The sequence below is a fragment of the Hyaloscypha bicolor genome (assembly GCF_002865645.1).
Source record: "Hyaloscypha bicolor E unplaced genomic scaffold K444scaffold_182, whole genome shotgun sequence".
Classification (NCBI taxonomy): Eukaryota; Fungi; Ascomycota; class Leotiomycetes; order Helotiales; family Hyaloscyphaceae; genus Hyaloscypha; species Hyaloscypha bicolor.
Window position 1 is genome coordinate 3969672 of NW_020194684.1, and position 18235 is coordinate 3987906.

The 18235-nt window shown below is 48.6% G+C and overlaps 4 protein-coding genes across 4 annotated transcripts; 2 read left to right on the plus strand and 2 right to left on the minus strand.

The window, feature by feature from the left end:
• Positions 1-128: 128 nt before the first annotated feature.
• Positions 129-2329, plus strand: K444DRAFT_669361 (uncharacterized protein; the record flags this gene model as incomplete). The annotated part of the gene is made up of 3 exons (XM_024887518.1): positions 129-142; positions 217-454; positions 507-2329. The coding sequence occupies 3 exons, from the start codon at positions 129-131 to the stop codon at positions 1872-1874; spliced, it is 1620 nt and encodes a 539-aa protein (XP_024728514.1). The 3' UTR covers positions 1875-2329.
• On the minus strand, positions 2318-3515 carry K444DRAFT_669362 (uncharacterized protein; the record flags this gene model as incomplete). Its single annotated transcript, XM_024887519.1, has 2 exons — positions 2318-2864; positions 2929-3515. The coding sequence occupies 2 exons, from the start codon at positions 3513-3515 to the stop codon at positions 2318-2320; spliced, it is 1134 nt and encodes a 377-aa protein (XP_024728515.1).
• Positions 3516-3879: 364 nt separating this feature from the next.
• On the minus strand, positions 3880-7014 carry K444DRAFT_656788 (glycoside hydrolase family 3 protein). The gene is made up of 8 exons (XM_024886113.1): positions 6617-7014; positions 6386-6565; positions 6138-6333; positions 6035-6092; positions 5908-5986; positions 5660-5859; positions 4316-5599; positions 3880-4228 (listed from the first exon to the last, which is right to left on the minus strand). The coding sequence occupies exons 1-8, from the start codon at positions 6906-6908 to the stop codon at positions 4004-4006; spliced, it is 2514 nt and encodes an 837-aa protein (XP_024728516.1). The 5' UTR covers positions 6909-7014; the 3' UTR covers positions 3880-4003.
• A 7977-nt stretch (positions 7015-14991) lies between these two features.
• K444DRAFT_545356 (HET-domain-containing protein) lies at positions 14992-18062 on the plus strand (the record flags this gene model as incomplete). Its single annotated transcript, XM_024876130.1, is given in 3 exon segments — positions 14992-15781; positions 15796-17046; positions 17290-18062. 3 exon segments carry the CDS (start codon positions 14992-14994, stop codon positions 18060-18062), a joined length of 2814 nt encoding a protein of 937 aa, XP_024728517.1.
• Positions 18063-18235: the final 173 nt, after the last annotated feature.

Below are 18235 nucleotides of genomic sequence, written 5' to 3' on the forward strand. Positions count from 1 at the left end.
GCGGAGCTAAGATAGAGCTCTCTCGATAAGCTTCGAAAAACCTCGTCGCGTCCCGCGAACCACTTCACAACACCACTACCAATTTGCTTTGCATTGCTCTGCCTCGACGCCTGGTACTGAATCGAACCATGGCGTCCAAGGTGTTGGTGTCTTCTTCTATTTAGATTTCCCCTCCTCTTCTTTGCCAATTCTAGGAAGCAAGCTAACATCTCACAGCATTGTCCTCGGCGACGTCAATGGGCAATTACAGGCCGTTTTCAAGAAGATCTCGACTCTGCATGAGAAGAACAAGTTCTCCCTTGCTATTGTTGCGGGCAACTTATTCTCTGGAGATGACGACTCCGTCTCCGACCTCCTGGCTGACAATATCTCTATTCCACTCCCGACTTACTTTACCGTTGGCACAACCCCTCTACCTCAGCGGATCATTGACAAAATCGAGAAAGATGAGGAGGTAAGTATCCATTCACTTGTATTCTTTTACTATCCCGACTGACTTTCAACAGATTTGTCCCAACCTCCACTTTCTTGGAAAGCGAAGCACGACCAAAACTTCCGAGGGCATCAAGATTGTTACACTCGGTGGCAGACTCGACGAGACAATAGTTGGAGGCCTGTCAAAAGAACAATATCTCCCGTTCCATACAGTTGGCGATGCCAAAGCTCTGCATGGTGCGAATTCGGCCGACATTCTACTCACTACCACATGGCCAGCCTCCATCAGGAATGGCTCGAAGATCCCATTGGCGGAGGGCGTAATGCTTCCTATAGGACAGGAGCATATCGCCGATCTTTGTGCTGCCCTTAGGCCCCGGTACCACTTCTCATCATCCCTGGACAGCTTTTTCGAAAGAGAGCCCTTCTTTCACAGTCCTACAGCGGACACACCTGATGTCAAGCCAGTCACTCGATTTATCTCTCTCGCAGCCCACGGCAACTCGAAAAAGCAAAAGTCTCTCTATGCATTCTCCCTTCCATCTTCTGTTGACACTACGGCGCCACTGCCTACAGGTACCACAATATCTCCACTTCTCCGACCCAAAAAGCGACCAACTCTCGACCCTGAGCCTTATTCCAGGTATGGGAACCACGACGGGTATCGAAATAAACGAGGCAAAGGACATCGAGGCCAGAGGCAACCTCCACCGGGTCCCGGAGAGTGCTTCTTCTGCCTTTCTAATCCGAATCTAGCGACACATCTTATCTCTTCGATTGGCGATGACGCCTATCTCACGATTGCTAAAGGCCCACTAACCACATCTACAACATATTCTCAGCTTGGCGTTGACTTTCCCGCTCACGCCCTCATTATCCCCCTGACACACTCACCCACTCTCGCACTTATCACCGAAGAAGACAACGCCAGGGAGAAGACCTTCGTCGAAATGACCAGGTTCAAGAAAGCCCTGCAAGAAATGGTCGCCGAGCGCAGCAACAACAAATTAGGCGCAGTCACATACGAGATCAGCAAAGCCAACGGTGTTCACACTCACTGGCAATTCATTCCCATGCCCCAGGAGACGATCAGCAAAGACTTGGTCGAAGCTGCGTTCCGCGTTGAAGCCGAAAATCTATCTTATCCCCCCTTCCAGACTCGAGATCCCGGCATCGGTAAAGACGACGGCGATTTCTTCCGGGTCTGGATCTGGACGCCGCCGAGCGAGGAGAAGAGCGAGGGTAGCACCAAATGTCTAACCATGCCCTTCGATGATAGCTTGCGATTCTCGCTCCAATTCGGCAGAATCGTGTTGGCGAAGTTGTTGCAGCTTGAGAAGAGAACCCAGTGGAGGGATTGTGCGCAGTCGGAGGAGGAAGAGAAGAAAGATATCGAGGCATTCAAGGCGGCGTTTAAGGAGTTTGATTTTACGCTTTAGGATAGGGGAGGTTGGATACCCAAAAGTCATGGTGGACGCATTTACGGAGTTTGGGGGAGCGGCATATGAAGTTCAGAATATCATTGCGGTCTTGAGGACTGGTACGGCCGCATGCATTAGATTTACAAGCTCAGCGCGCATATTTGCTGGACGAAAGCTTCGTTCGGTAAATTAACAGTGTTATCTTACATTTCCTTTGCTTCGATTGCTACTTATTGTGAGTTGGCCAAGGAGTTTGCTCTACCTTCAATTCAGGAAGTCTTCCCGGTGCCGGTGTTCAAACCCCCCAATGTTCCAGGAGGACGTAACACATTACATCGCGCCTATACCTAGAAATTAAGAAGAGAGCTGGGTGAGAAGACCATGCTGTTTGTGTTCTACAAGATAATGTTGGTACATTGATCCACACATCCGACATCACAAACTCAGCCTTACCTTCACCTTCACATCTGCTTGTCCTTCCACCACTGATCCTTAATCTCCTTTGCCTTCTCCTCCGAATGTACGGCCCCCACCCTCACCCAATCGGAACCCGGCTCTACAGTCCGCCATTCCTTTGGGTGATCTGGACTTGTGAAGTCGCCAATGAGCAGCGGTGACTTGATGGACGGCAGCTCGATCGATTGCCGCCCGAGATCTGCCAAGGGTTCTTGTCCTGATATTGTGAGGCCGTTTCGAGAGCCTGGCTCGCGGAGTGAAGGGCGGAAGAGGTGCGCGAGGTGCGGGTGACTGGATTGAGATATGAGGGGCTGAGGGTGTGGGCGTGGTTGCTGTTGGTGAGGGGAGGTGTGAGATGTTTCATTCAAGCTTGAGCCATTGAGTTGCAGTATTGATAGAGGTGCCGGAGCTGGTGCAACCATCGATGGTGGCTGTTGTGATTCGCGGTGTGGTGGCGCCTGCATAATGACCGTGAGAATTCTTTGTTCCGCCCATATTTGGGCCATTAAGTTGTTGTATTGGTACGTGCGCTTGAGCCGGAGTGGGAGTTGGCTTCGTTTGTTGTTGGTAATTGAGAGGTCTCCATTGTGGTTTCGACTGGTGTCTGCCGCCGTACGGGTGGTGTCGCTGAGATTTTCCCTTTCCCATTCCTAGGCCACGAGCACCCCGAGAACTCAGTGGCCCAGCTATGGCTGGTACACTGATCTCTTGATGTGGCGGCAAGAAAGTCGGCGGTAGCTGTTGACGTCCAAAATCCGATGCTCCACCCATTCCCGGTACATAGGACTGCTGCAATGGAAGGATTGGCTGCGAAGATGGCGATGGCTGCATTGCCAATGACCGTTTGCCGCTCATACTACATACGTCCTGCTCCTGCGGTTTAAAGTGGAAGCCCGCTTCAGCAGCGAACCATGCAGTGACCTCCTCGGGTCTCATGTTTGGGTTCTCCTTGCGCTTTGCCCTCATCTGCCCTATTTTAGGAACCGTTCCATTCTCCATAAGATTGTAGACCCTCTGCTCTACAATGTGTTTGTTAAATGAATTGTCTGTATTGAGATTCCGCTTTAGATGTCCTTGGGCGACCTTTTGGTTCAGGATGTAGGCGAGATCCTCGTCCGTCTTGGGACCGTCGAGCTTGGTGCTCAAGTGAACGATGGCGAGGAGAGCAATCGTTTCTTCTTGCGTCCATCTTTCCGGGGTCATGTTAAATATTCAAAGTTTTGTCTCGAAAAGAAGTCAAAAAATCTCGACCAGAACATTGTAAATGGCAACAGAAAGAACCGCCCCTCACCCCTCCACACAGTATTTATTACCCCTCCCCTCCCACTCGCCTCTTGCATTATCCCATTGATTCACGTTCCCCTCACACACTCGTCAATAATCCCATGAATCACATGCGACACACCTTCCTCCTCGTGAATCATGCCTCACCCCGCCCCCTTTTCTCGTTTCTCGCTTAACATCTAGCGAGAGGAGCCACCTACCCAATGTACGTACCTTTGAGAGGCGGAGGGGCACAATGAGAAATGAGAAATGGAAAAGGGTCGGAATGGAATATACCATGAGTGTACCAACGACCATTCCATTGCAGAATAGAAATTAATCCATTAACTTTTTCCTAATGTACTTTCCATGCTCATATTTATTCTACCCTCCTGCGAGCACCCCTCGCCTCTCCTTGATGCCAACAACTAAGCCAAGACCCCACTAAGCGGCAAATTTCTACTACTGGCCCCAACATACACCTTCTTCGGGTAATTACTAATGACCCAGTTCTGGCTAACTGTGTCCCAATTACTGATATCTCTGCGCGTGATATCGTATGAGAAGGTTCCGGATTCGCCGGGAGAGAGGATCAGGTCGTCGAAACCGCGTAGGACGATCTTCGGATCAGTGGGGCCGCCGAGGGAGATATACTGTCGAGATTATCAGCGAGAGGTTTTGAGGGAGAAGGAGAGGGAGGTGAGGTGAGGTGAAGGATGGAAGGGGAGAAGGAGACTCACAAGTTGAGCGATCTCTGTTCCTTTTACAGATCCAGTATTGGTTACGGTCGCAGAAACGGTATACATAACATCCCACAGCTGTCTATTTCCACCTCCTGAGCCACCAGCAGGCACCTTCGGTTGCGGCGAGCCATCTCTTGATCCCGCAGGCCAGTTCTGGGGCAAGCCTGTGGGCACTGGGCCTGAGATGTATGGGTACACGTATTGTGGGACAGCATGGAATCCAGGGGGGAACTCCGCATGAGCAGGATTGTAGTCGATTGTTCCAAACGTTGGCGCAGCAGACGTCATGCCGGTTGTGGGTTCGTAGGGACCTGGGTTCTGCTTGGTGATCTTGAGGTTCGAGTAGGAGTAGGTGGTGTATGAGAGGCCGAAGCCGAACTCGTAGGAGGGCTCGATGCCAGCAGCATCGAAGTGGCGATAGTCGATGAAGACACCTTCCGGGAAGTTAAGTTGGGGTGGGTCTGAGGGGAACTCGTATGTCACGTCGGTGCCGAAGTCTTCACGGGTTTTGCCCCAGGTGAAGACGGACTTGGCTTGGGGGTTGACGTTGCCGTAGAGCACGTCGGTGATTGCGTTTCCGGTTTCTTGGCCTGGAAGACCAGCCCAGAGGATGGCAGTCACGTTGGGGTGTTGTTTGATAGCTTCGACGATGACAGGCCCAACGGTGTGCAGGACGACAACGACGTTAGGGTGAATAGATGCAACATAGGCAATCAACGCATCTCCGCCACCCCACAGCGTGAGGTTCTTTCGATCTCCTTCGTTACCATCGACCGTGATGAAGCCTTCACCGGAATCCGCGTTGGCGAAAACAATTGCAACTTCAGCACCAGTAACTGCTTTTGCCACAGCCGCAAAGTCGTAGTTATTGCTGACGTTGGTATACTTGGATCCGTCATGGGCAGCTTGAGCCTTCAGCGCTGTGTTCGGGGCAATCAGGTAGGGGAAGTTGGCTGTTCCACTACCCCAGCCCATTGCAAGTGTTCCATTGTCACAGCCGCGGTCGCTGCAGGAGTTGGGTCCGCCCGGATTATCATGCGCATCGTATCCAATAACAGCCACGCTCTTGGGCTTGCTGAGTGGCAATGTTTTTTTCGTGTTCTTCAACAACACAGTGGATGCTCCGCCAATCTCTCTGATTAGCTTGGCGTGGTCGTCTTGAACATTGACATGCCAGTTAATTTGCTGGAAGCTCTCGTTGGCTTCGGGAAAACGATAACCATTGGTTTCCAGTGACCATGAATTGAAGTTGGTTGGGACTGAGGCTGTATCTCTGCCGACCTGAATTGACGATTGTATCAGCTTTGCTCTTGACCACAGTCTACGATCAGAACAATATACCTTGTAGTAGGCAGACATGATTCGAACCACCATATCGTCAAGTCTCCATTGAGGAATTGTGCCATTGAGAACAGCCGCTGTGAGGTTTGAACCCCAAAAGGTATCTCCAGAATTGAGGTTCTGGTCGCCAGCCATAGTCATATCAAGGCCGGCCAATGCGGAAGCCACACCGGTATGTTGCGCCCACCAGTCACTTGTCACTGCAAATTGTCAGTATGAAAATGAGCGTGAGAGGCTAAATTTCGTACCAAATCCTTGGAAGTCAAGTTCATTTTTGAGCAAGTAATTGAGGGTGTAACTGTTCTGACAGCCGTAGCTGTTGTTAATCTGCAAGGTTGTTAGAAGGAAGACACGAAACAGTGTAGTTAGACAAACCTGGTTGTACGAGCACATAATAGCTCCTGCGCCTGCCCGTACAGCATCTGCGAATGGCCTATCCACCAGTTAGCTGGAACTATTTTTCCCCCCTTCTACTCACCACATGTAGAGCTCGTGCAGGGTCTTGTCATCCAAGTTGGCAGAGTATGCGAATTCAACAGTGTCCGTTGATTGACGATTTGCCTCTTGCTCGTTCATGATATAGTGCTTTGCACAAGCAATCACGCCAGCATCCTGGATCCCCTGGATGGTCTCCGCCATGGCAACTCCAGTCAAAACTGGATCGGGGCTGAAGCCTAGTAGTGGGCTTAGCTATTCGCGCTCTCACGCCTCAATTGAGTGGCATACCTTCCCAGTTGCGGCCTCCCTCTGGAGCGCGGCCCAAAGGACCAGCCACCGGTCCCAATTGAACATCGATGCCCTTTCCTCTGTGCTCCATTCCCATGGCATTACCACGAGATTTGAAGAGCCTGGTGCTCCATGTAGCTGCTACGTTCACCCCAGCAGGGAATGCAGAGTTGAAGTCCGCTATTTTAGATTAGTATTCTTCAAAAAATGCGTTGAGGGCGGCAAACTTACTGTCACGGACTCCCAAAGGGCTGTCTTGCAGACAGATGCCTGGAAAATTGAGACGAGGGATTGTGCCAGTATTGCCAACACACGGTCCACCTTCCCATCCCACGCCAGTAGTCAAATTTACCTTCTCAAGAAGAGTGAGTTTACTGACGAAAGCTTGAGCTTTCTCGTAGGCATCTGCCCATCCATTGCCGCCACGCATCCACGGGGCTGGATAATAAGGAGGGGAGGACTCATATTGGCCGTTGACAATAGCTGTCAATGCCGCAACGGTTGCAATTGAAGACCACAACATCTTGCTGGTGGTACAGAGTTCAATTGATTGGGGCGAGGGCGTAACCGGCAACACAACGGACCAAGGAGAAAAAACTCTTCGCCTTGAAAAGCGCGTTAGGGCATATATAGTCCGCCGCGCGAAATTTGAGTCGTATTGATCAGACGGAAATAGCTCTTACCTTGAACTTCTCTTGCTTCTCCATGCTGTGCAACTAGAGCAAGCAGAAGCGCCTTGCTTAGTTAGGTTCAAGCTCCACTGACAGTGGACAGCTCAGAGTGCGTCTTCTCCAAAAAGCAAGCTCTCCACACTCCCCAGAAAATTTCCCAAGGAAATTATTACACTGTAGACTGACTGATGTCACAGACACCCTTCTAGGGCTCGGGGGTCCGGGCCTGGGATAGGCCGGGGAGGCACAGGGGAATGCAGGGGCAGGCTCCCCATCAGGGCTGGTCACAGCTGCCAAGTACCGGGGAGAGGACTGTAATCGGACCGAGAGGCTCCTGGACTCAGGCCTGGGTGATCTGGATCTCGCTACCCTGTCCTGGAAGATGGGATGAGATTCAGTACAAAAAGTCAGTTGACGGCCTGTCAGTGGGATACTAAAATTATATAATTTAGGAGCTGTATACGTAATGTCGTAATCCCTCCGAATTGATTATGGTGATATTATCTTGCATATGAGACATCATGTGACCTTAGCCAATTAGAAGCTTCCATTTGGCTAGCGCGGTTTCGTGTTCCTCCCAATAATCAAACCCATTAATTTACTCCCTTCCACGTGACGAATATGCACGATTTATACGCTCTTTTATACAGTGCTTTATGCAATACATATTTGACGACTTGATTATTATATAATCGTAACAATTACAAAACGTGCATCCCTACTGTCAGTTGCCCAAGAGCCTTTGTCGGCCGATATACTGCTGGTCAAGCAAGAGCTTCCCCTCACTTCGGGCCCCCGTCCGCGGGGTCGAGTGCATGCGCCAGGGGCTGCGAGCTTGTTTGACTGGCGGACGGACCCACAGCTTACGTTGGCTGCCTTGCCTAGAGCGAGAAGGTATTCGCACTCGCATAAAGTATACCAGACGACGTCGTGGCTGGTAGTAACGTGGTATTGGATGCGGAGAGAGAGTTGGGAGGGAGTTGAAAGGACGAGAACGCCGAGCCGTGGTCGAGGAGCCACTTTTACGGGCGAGGCGCTAAGAGATCGGCGCCGAGATTGTTCCGCAAATGTGGCTTGCAGCCTGCAGGGCCTGATGGGCTTGATGGGCTTGATGGGCTTGATGGGGCTTGCACGTGACGTGGGGAAGTGAAGCTTGAATACACGTCTCTCTTTCTCGTGCAACTCGACATGATCACACCACACCTCACCCCTGGACGATCTTCTCCTCTTGGGCGTCAGCATACCAAACATGTGATGGCCCACTGCATATCCACTTGGTCGCACAACAACGGCTGCTTTGATGCCGTTGGTGGAAGTCTGGAAGGCCAAAGAGATGATCAGGTCCTCTCCGAAGCAGCCGACCGAGTCATTGTCCCAGACCCAGATTACAACTTCTGCAGTGTTGGTACCCTTAAGTCTGTATGCCATGCTGTGTAAGCTCTGGGGAATTGCAGCTGACCTGTGCCCTAGTCCCTCACCTACACCATCGCATTGTACCCCAGGTCGGGCGGGCCACCCCGCGCAGCTTATTTCGTGTTGTTGACACCGTCCTGGAAAACAGCTTCGACAACTTCGATTGACTAATGCAAGCCCCAACATTTGAATTCGGCCCTCCTCTTGGACACACGGCGTCACCCTGGGCCGAAGGTCTCTCAGCTTTAGCTCCATCGGCCACGGGACGGAAATCTCGTGAGCTTCACTGGGAACTTCTCCGCATCCAGTGGGACCAATGTAGCCGCCAGCCCACAGCCCACATTTGTGATTGTTCCGATAACATTGGTGCAATGGCGAACTCAGTCTAGGGGAGCACATGGTGGCCCGACACGATATTGTTCCATTCCAAGTGGGGACAACGAGGAATCTGGGAAGCCATGCACTCGAGGTTCTGCAATACCCAGAATGTTCGTGAGCTTCACTGGTGCTTTCCCGCACCCAGTGGGATCAGTGCAGCTGTTAGTCCGCAGCCCGATACTGTGTGTACTGTAATCCGAGCAGTCAGTCCCCGGCGAGTCCATGATGGCCTGCTTGATGTTGTTGCATGCCAAGTGGGGACGTTGAGCAATCAGAAAGCCATGCCGCTCAATATTCTTCCATTCCCAGATTATTCATTACCCACGTGGGTAAATGTAACAATCCGTCCGCCGTCGACACCTGAATGTGCTTCATACCTAGGGGGACCGTCTTCGCAACGCTTTCTTATGGAGTGTGCCGAGATACCAACCAGCGTTTGTTTCCACCTGCATAGTTGAGACTTCTTGCTCATCTACTGCTCTTCGTGATGGGGAATGAAATTATTGTATTATGAGACCACGATCTTGAGAAACAACTTGAATGTGTAATTGTCTTCCGAGCACCCCAAAGTGTCCTCCCTTTCTACATAGACAAAATCAGGATGAAGAAGTGCGGTGTTTCTAAGAGACAGCATGCTTTCTCAGCATCAGGCTCTCCTTAGTGAAGAGAAAAGGAAAAGGAAATTATTTGCGTCTCGACCACCGTTTCATGCCCAAGCCTACTTCTCCAAACATTTGTTTCATCTCTCTTTGTCCCCCCTCCCTTTCTGCCCAGAACGAACGAGTGTAATTCTACCTTCCAAGCTTGGAAGGTGAACAGCCAGCAGTTGCCTTCATAACACCTCCTACCGGTCGCCTTCCAAGTTGTCTGTCTATTTCGTTGCATCACTCTTTCGGCCTGGCCGGGACTGCAGATATTTTTCCGTCTCAGTGAGCTTCTCTGGAGCCCGTAAAGTGTTCGGCAACATGAACTCTCTGATTTTCGGGCACCACTTCACCTCCAAATCTTCGGTGTAATTATCCCTTTCGTCGGGATTGTCAAAGGCGTCGATATCAGAAGCAGATATATAGAGAGTCAAATCGAAGTTCTCTTTGACAGGCAGCGTTCGACAAGCTTCAAGCTGCTTCCATGTTTCTGATTTAGATTCGAACTCACGGAGTTGATTATCTCCGGTCCAGATAGTAACAGAGAGTTTATCAAGATTCGATAAAGTTGAGATCGTTCGAAGGTAGTCGAGAAATCTTCGTTGGTCCTCCTTGACATTTAAATCGATAATGTTGTCTCTGAAGTCTAGTGTGAACTCAAAGTGCCTGACTCCGCCCGGCACGGCTGGCCTCTCTTCAAGGAAGCCAGAAAGTAAATCGGGATCGGGATCGAAGTTCCTCATTGTGATCTTGGTCCTTCGCCAAAATACCTCGCCGAACTCCTTCCGAAATTGAACGCTGACATTTGACAGATTTCGGATCAGTTCGAGCATGGACCAATCTTTTGTAAGGCACCAGAACAGCCCGGACTTCCTCGCCATCTTGGGTTTGGCTGACATATGGTAGAGTTTGGTTCGATTCGGGTGTGGCATATTCTCGATACGAAATATTTTTTGCTTCTCAGCAAATTGCTTTCTTTGTTCCTCGTCGCTTACCGAAGACGTAGCCCGTGACGGCGCCCATTCACTCCGGCCACTCTGGTGTTGTTCAAAAGTCTGATTCCACCAACCAGGTGCTGTTATGTCCCTGGGTTTGAACTTCTTGATCTCGATTTCAATGCAGTCATCTCCGCCGTAACAGGGTGCACACAACAAGTCCAAGATCCGATGGCGAACCTCGATGGGAAGCTTGTTGAACTTGAAATGCCCGGATCTAAGATACGAAGTCAGCCCCAACTGTCACGAACCTCAGTTGCTCTCTCAGACCTTTGAAAGCCATCTTTCTCTTTAAAGAGGACATTGTTTGCTCCGTAATCGGGACCCTCTCGCCCTAGGCCTAGTTGGTAGCACCAGTAGAGCTGATCCTTCTCAAAAAGCCGGCCGAAGCAAAAGTCACCATGGCCAGTATTGTAAGACTGTCGCGGCACAACAGTCTGATCCCGAGAAGATTCTGCCGCATTTCCCTCTCGAGCGACCTGCGACGGCGTCTCCATGTGTGGTGGTTCCATGGTCGTGGCAGCCGCCATTGCACGTTGTTGATGTAGATTGGTGACGTGGTCAGAGGGAGATTGAGGAAGGCATGGATGGTATTCTCTATTCGCAAAATGGCTAGTTAGGTGGGTGGGTAGGGTTCGGGCCTCTCGCTAAGGTGAATGGATTCCGGTGAATTCACGTTCAAGTGAAAGGTGATGTGCTGTGGTAAAATGACATCGGCTAAGGGCATGATTTTCAAGCTGGCCTGCAGCGGGAAGTTAGAGAAGAGTTGGATAGTGAGGCAAGACACACTTGAGCTTCACTCCATATTGTTCCAGACTCAGTGAATGCAAAATAGGATGCCAAAAAGTCTGCAACCAACTCTGGCAATTGTTCCACGCACAGCAGGCACAATGAAGAAAGCAGCCGACAGTTACAATTGTTTTTCTGCTTTGCTTTTATTGCATTTGAATATTTGTACAAAGAGTGGAACAAGTACACCTTCTCCGCCTCTTAGTGTTCTGCGCTCCCCTCGAACAATCTGAATCGAGAACTTTATGCATTTTCCATTTTCCATAATCCATACTGCCTCACTGTTCCCTCACTGCTTGATTGATCCAGCCTTTCACTCCCTGAGAGTTCTCGCAGTATATCCATGGCAATGCTCTATTCCATTTGTTTGGGCGCCACAGGTTGCACTGCTCTCAAATTTCTCGTCCCGCAAGGTGTTTGGGGTTAGCAGATCAAGGACTGCTGGCACGTGTTCGTCTCTTCGTCAGGGACTTCGAAAGAAGCATTGTCGCAAAGGTCGAGTGTGACTTCCATGCTCTTCATGGTTTTGTATATTGCCCGTCGTTCGCTGAAAACTCCTGGAAGAAAACCAAGGATTAGGGCATCCTGAACCTCGACGCGAGCTTTTGACCAGAAAGAGTGTCCCAATATTCGATGCAACTACCTACTGATTTGAGACAAGTTTCTCAAAAGTTCGGATATCGCCTTGTCTGATGAGAATCCAGCCTTGTCCTTAAAGGCATGGGCTTCCATTAGCATCCCCGCTCTTGATTATCGGCAAGAAGTGCTTGGAACTTTTGGTCTTGGCGGCAGTCATTCTCTTGACGCTGCTTACATGCCATGATATCGGACTTGATCCCTAAACTATATACCAATTCGAATTTTCGGCATCGTCTTTCAGGTGCTGAGTTTGGTAGGCTTTGATTTGTTCCTTCAAGCCGTGGTATCTACGCGCGTAGCCATCGTAGTCAATCTCAAGCCGAACATGAACTGTGCAGTCTTTGGGGTCGAGAAAAGGGGCAATGAGGAGGTTGAGGATCATGTTCTGGATCTTAGGCGGAAGCTTCGTGAACTTGAAGAACCCGACTATGTAATAAGAAGTCAGCTTAGTTGCTCGATGTACCACAGCGTTATGGACAATGGGTAGGTACCTCTTAGATCCATCGAGCTCTTGGAAAGGAGCGTTATTGTTGTTGGTCAAGAACTTTAGGACCTCGGCGCTCTGTGGTAGAGACACGACCAAAGAGGAAGTTGCCGTAGGCGATCGTGTGCTCGGTAGGGCCCATAGCAAATGTATGAGCTTCTCGGTTGTGTGGTGATTATACTATGAATACTTTGTACGGTGATATTGTAGTTTGTGGAGAGAATGTGTTCCAGGTAGGGTGGAGGTTAATTAAGTTGTGCGAAGTAAGGTAAATATTTCACTTACTTCTTATCTAAATAGGCACGCCCACGGAATCGTTCATTGTTACGGAGATCGCGACATAAAGTATCGGGAATACAGGGCATTGGGAGGCTTTTAGGCTCTCTAGTATACAGATCAAGCTAGCAAATTCGCTATAAGGCCCTATATTCCAGGTCCTTCCCCTAAAAGTAGCCCATACGCGTTGGACAAGGGCTGCCACACCTTTTTAGGGCTCCTCCCCTGTACCTACAAGGAAGTCATCGCTAAGGAAGCCTACTATCCCCCCGGGCACTACTAGCCCTCCCCCTAAATAATTGTTAGCACATAAGTTTTGGGTATAGGTGCGGGTAGGAATCCAGGGTGTTAGGCCAGTAAGGAAGTCCCTTTCGAGCTGGCTGAGAGCCACTTCCAAGGTAAATGGTCTTCGTGAACCTTCTACACATATCCCTGGCTTAATACACAGACCACTTTTCGCTCTGTACAATGGATCCAAAAGCCTTCCTACCAGGCATAACCACTCAGAATAGGAATTCTGTTCCTCTAATCCATATTAGGTGAGCTAGCAATTATTTAGGGGGGGGAATAGTATAATAGTTCCTCGTTTAACGTCCAAGAAATAGTTGCTTTACTCACTGCGCTATGACCCTAGAAGATCTACCCCCACCCCATAATTAAATGTAGCAGTGGGTCAAAGTGCAAGGGCTTATTTTGTATGGCAACTGGACCGTACCATGCTGGTTTGCGGGGACCCACTATTACATTTATTTAAGGGGGGGGAGAGTACTTATTCCCGTACAAATGTCCTATAGCGCCTCTTTATATCGATTTAGGGAACACTCCTTGGAGTTATAGGGGCTTATAGAGAACTATTGCCCTAGATTCGTTGTAGAACACCAAGGGTCAAAATGCCTATATTCCCGATACTTTATGCCGCGATCTCCGCAGCGGCCCTCTAGCACTATAGAATTCACCACGACGTTAATTTTAGGATATTTCCCGTGAGGTCATCTAATTAACAGTCTGCAAGCTATTTCAGTCTACTACTAAATTTTCAAAATGGCAAAAGGCTGTTTTTACTTAGTTCCTGTAACCGACATCCCTGCAAAGCGAAAATGCCGTAGTATAACTGGAACTTCGACGAAATTACGAATATCTCAATGCCACATAATAGGATTTTATTTTGTACTTCTCTCATTTTAGTTTGACATATTTTAATGCTTAGATAAGTATTTAAATTTTATAAGAGCTTATATAAAGGTTCATTAATTATGTTTTAATAATTATTTGTTTTATAACTTTATTCTTTACTTGAGGTTTTATCTCTAACTAATTAATATTTTCAAAGCTTGAAACTATAACAATATTAAGTAATAGCAAGTAAGTTAAATAAAAGCGCTTGTCTTTTTTCTTATCCAGAGGAAGTTAATCTGTGCAAGAAAGCCGGTTGGTCTCTGTACTTCAAAAAAACACGCTTCGGCTATGCTTACTATTTTGAATTTTGAGGCCTCAGGCCTTATGGTGGTTGACGTGGCGCTAGATGTATCTGGCTTCTAAATAGTGGAGCCAAAGCCTAGCGAACTCCTCAGTCATTCACACTTCATCTCCACCAGCTCGATGTTAAAACAGCACTCTAACCTACTTCCTGCCAGTACTATAACAATCGAATTAGCCTGTGATCTCTTCGAATTTAGCGTCGCTGAGCGATTGCCACGCATTGCTTCAATAGCATTATTTGTTGACCACGGTCACGTGGTCAAGAATTGGAAGAGGCAGAGCGGGAAATCAGGAATTGGGAATGGAGCATTTTGAACTGGATATATATAGTTAAATTGAACTATTAATGTACTCAGATTGTGCATCTGCTGCGCGAAATAAACCTTGATAATCATTCACGGGCATAGCTTGTAATGTTTAATTGAGTTAAACATTGCTTAGTAAGCAACCCTACAAATCAGATTGCTAAAGCGTGTTTATCGTCTTGCAACTCAGCACAACCCTTCATTTTATCTAATTACCATGATTTAATTGTTACAGTATCCGTAACTCTATGTATTAATATTTTTGCGCTCCAATAAAATTCTACCAAAAGTTTATCCTGGGGGGTTCGGACCAATCCAGTCATACGCTTCTATTGCACGTGATGGTGCGGCTGAGCCTGTGTAACACCTTTGCACTTTTTACCTTCGCACAGCCTTACACGGCCTTCCGTCATGACATACAGAGCACCACTTTCTCTTCTGCCTGTGGCTATCCATCTCCGACTACCCGCAAACTGCCCGGTGTCTTGATACTTCTACGTTTATCCTTGCTGCCTGGAACCGATCTTGGAGCGATGCGACTTCTTTACTTCAACAGTTCCAAGAGGCTGGCCTCAACGGATTTCAGCGGGAAAACAGTTCCGCCTTATGCTATTCTGTCACACACCTGGGATGGTGACGAATTTCTCTTTGAAGACCTGGTGAATGATACTGGTAAAACCAAGGCTGGCTATGAAAAGATTCAGTTCTGTGGTGAACAAGCGGCTCGTGACAATCTACAGTACTTCTGGGTCGACACATGTTGTATTGACAAATGGAACATTTGTGAGCTTTCAAACGCGATCAATTCTATGTTTCTATGGTATAGAAATGCTGCAAAATGCTACGTATACCTCTCGGATGTCTCGATACCAGTGACAGAGGCACCGCGAGGCTGGACGCTGCGGAAACGAATCACTTCGGTAACAGTCAGGGTACCAAGACACCAGAGTACATGGGAAGCATCTTTTCGAAAGAGCAGATGGTTTACTCGAGGCTGGACGCTTCAAGAGCTCATCGCTCCCGCATCAGTCGAGTTCTTCTCTTTAGAGCGTCGGCGACTAGGTGATAAAGAAACCCTCGAGCAGCAGATACACGAGATTACTCGCATTCCAGTCGAAGCACTACGGGGTGGTCCACTCGAGGATTTCAGTGTACAAGATCGAAGGGCATGGATGGTGGGCCGCCAGACAACGCAAGAAGAAGATCTGGCGTACTCTTTGATTGGAATTTTCAGCGTGTCGATGGATTTTAGATATGGCGAAGGAAAGGAGAGAGCATTGAGCCGACTTCAAGAGGAGATGGAAAAAGGTACGCCCTATACAAGTTTGTCTAATAAGTACTAAACTATAGCGCCACAGTCAACACTACACCATTCATTGTACCATTCGACCGAAACACTCGATTCGTTGGTCGCGAATCGCAACTCGCCGAGCTGGAAGGAAAGCTCTTCGTTGGAGCGTTACCTACGAAAGTCGCAATCACAGGTCCGGGCGGCATAGGCAAAACACAGCTGGTGCTCGAGTTGACGTACAGAATAAGAGAAAGATTCAAGAACTGCTCAGTCTTCTGGATACCTGCAAGCAATATAGAGAGCCTTCATCAAGCGTATGCGTATATTGCTCAACGGCTTAATATTCCAGGCTGGGATGATGAAAAGGCAGATGTCAAGGAGCTGGTTCAACTATACTTGAGCAAAGAGAGCGTAGGGCAGTGGCTACTCGTGTTCGACATCACGGATGACGCTATACTAGAAACTACTGGGTTGTCCCAGGCAGTTAGCTTGATCAAGTATCTACCGGTGTCCAACCAGGGTGCCATCGTCTTCACGACAACTGACAGAAAGACGGCTGTGGCGCTGGCATTACAAAATATTGTGGAGTTGCCAGAGATGGAACAGGACATAGCTCAAAGGATGCTGGAAATGTGTTTGATCAGCCCGACGAACGAGCCAGAGGTAGCGGATCTCTTACTCAAAGAGCTCGCGTACCTCCCTCTGGCTATTGTGCAAGCAGCGGCCTATATCAACATTAACAAGATAACGCTTAGAAAATATCTATTACTACTGGCTGAGCAAAAGGAGGAAGTCGTTGATCATATCAGTAAAGAGTCTGAGAACGTTATAGCTTCGACTTGGCTTATTTCGTTCGAGCAGATGCGTCGCCAGGATACGCTGGCAGCTCATGATCTCCTCTTTATGGCCTGTGTAGATCCAACGGACATTCCGCTAGCTCTTCTGCCGATGACCTCGCCGTGTGAAAAGGGAATAGACGCGATAGGAACCCTCGACGCCTACTCATTTGTCACCAAACGCACGGCGCAATCAGCACTCGACATCCATCGACTGGTGCATCTCTCGACACGCAACTGGCTTAAAAAGCAGGAATCGCTAAGCGAATGGAATCAAGTTGCTATTACACGTCTGCTTGAAGTGTTCCCGGATGATAATCATGGGAATAGAAGCAAGTGGAGACGATTACTACCGCATGCTAAGTTTGCTCTTTCATTTGGGCTTCCTGGACAGGAGAATGAGGCTAGGATGAACCTGGCATGTAAGCATGCTGTGGCCTTATTTAGTGACGGGCGGTTCAGTGAGGCAGAGGAATATTTTAATGATGCCCTGCAGAGCTCTAGGGGGATATTAGGGCCGGAGCATCCTTCTACACTGGCTATTATAGCCAATTTGGCTTCCACATACCGGGATCAAGGACGCTGGAAGGAGGCCGAGGAGCTACAAGCGAAAGACCTAAGGATATGCTCGAGGGTGCTTGGTGCGGAGCATCCTTCCACGCTAACTAGTATGGCCAACTTGGCTTCAATATACCGGGATCAAGGACGCTGGAAGGAGGCCGAAGACTTGGTGATACAAGTAATGGAGACGAGAAAGAGGGTGTTAGGTGCGGAGCATCCTTCCACTCTAACTAGTATGGCCAACTTGGCTTCAATATTTTGGAATCAGGGACGCTGGAAGGAGGCCGAAGACTTGGATATGCAAGTAGTGAAGACGAGCAAAAGGGTATTAGGTGCAGAGCATCCTTCTACGCTAATTAGCATAGCCAACTTGGCTTCGACATACCGGAATCAAGGGCGCTGGAAGGAGGCTAAAGACTTAGAGGTACAAGTAATGGAGACGAGAAAAAGGGTGTTAGGTGCAGAGCATCCTTCCACGCTAATTAGTATGGCCAACTTGGCTTTAATATACCAGAATCAAGGATGCTGGAAGGAGGCTAAGGAACTGCAAGCGATAAATCTAGAGATATTCTCGAGGGTGCTCGGCAAGGAGCATCCTTCCACGCTGACTAGCATGGCTAACTTGGCTTTAATATACCGGAATCAGGGATATTGGAAGGAGGCTGAGGAACTGGAAGCGACAGAACTAGAGATATGCTCAAGGGTGCTCGGCAAGGAGCATCCTTCTACGCTGACCGGTATGAATAATCTTGCCTTTACATGGAAAGGACGTGGCCGAGATGCAGATGCTCTTGAGCTAATGAAGCAATGCGCAGAGGCACGGGCCAGGGTCTTAGGGGCTAATCATCCCTATACCCTGTCTTCCTATACGGCATTACTTGAATGGCAGAAAGAGGAATTGGAGATTAGTGCCTAATAGATAGAGAATGATACTATGTAATTAGTTATATAAATAGAATAATACTATAGTAATACTAGAGTCAAATTTGAGATAAAGTAGGCTCAATAGAATATTAACTAATTCATTCACTTAAGCCTTAAGCTATATATATTATTTAAAAGCCATATCCATCTAATGCCACATCTATT

Excerpts from the sequence above, each read along its gene's own strand:
- K444DRAFT_656788 (XM_024886113.1), bottom strand. The coding sequence starts at position 6,908 with ATGTTGTGGTCTTCAATTGCAACCGTTGCGGCATTGACAGCTATTGTC. Across the intron at positions 5,860-5,907 it reads ACTTGACTTCCAAGGATTTG|TGACAAGTGACTGGTGGGCG; the intron begins GTACGAAATTTA and ends GACAATTTGCAG. Across the intron at positions 4,229-4,315 it reads GAACAGAGATCGCTCAACTT|TATATCTCCCTCGGCGGCCC; the intron begins GTGAGTCTCCTT and ends TAATCTCGACAG.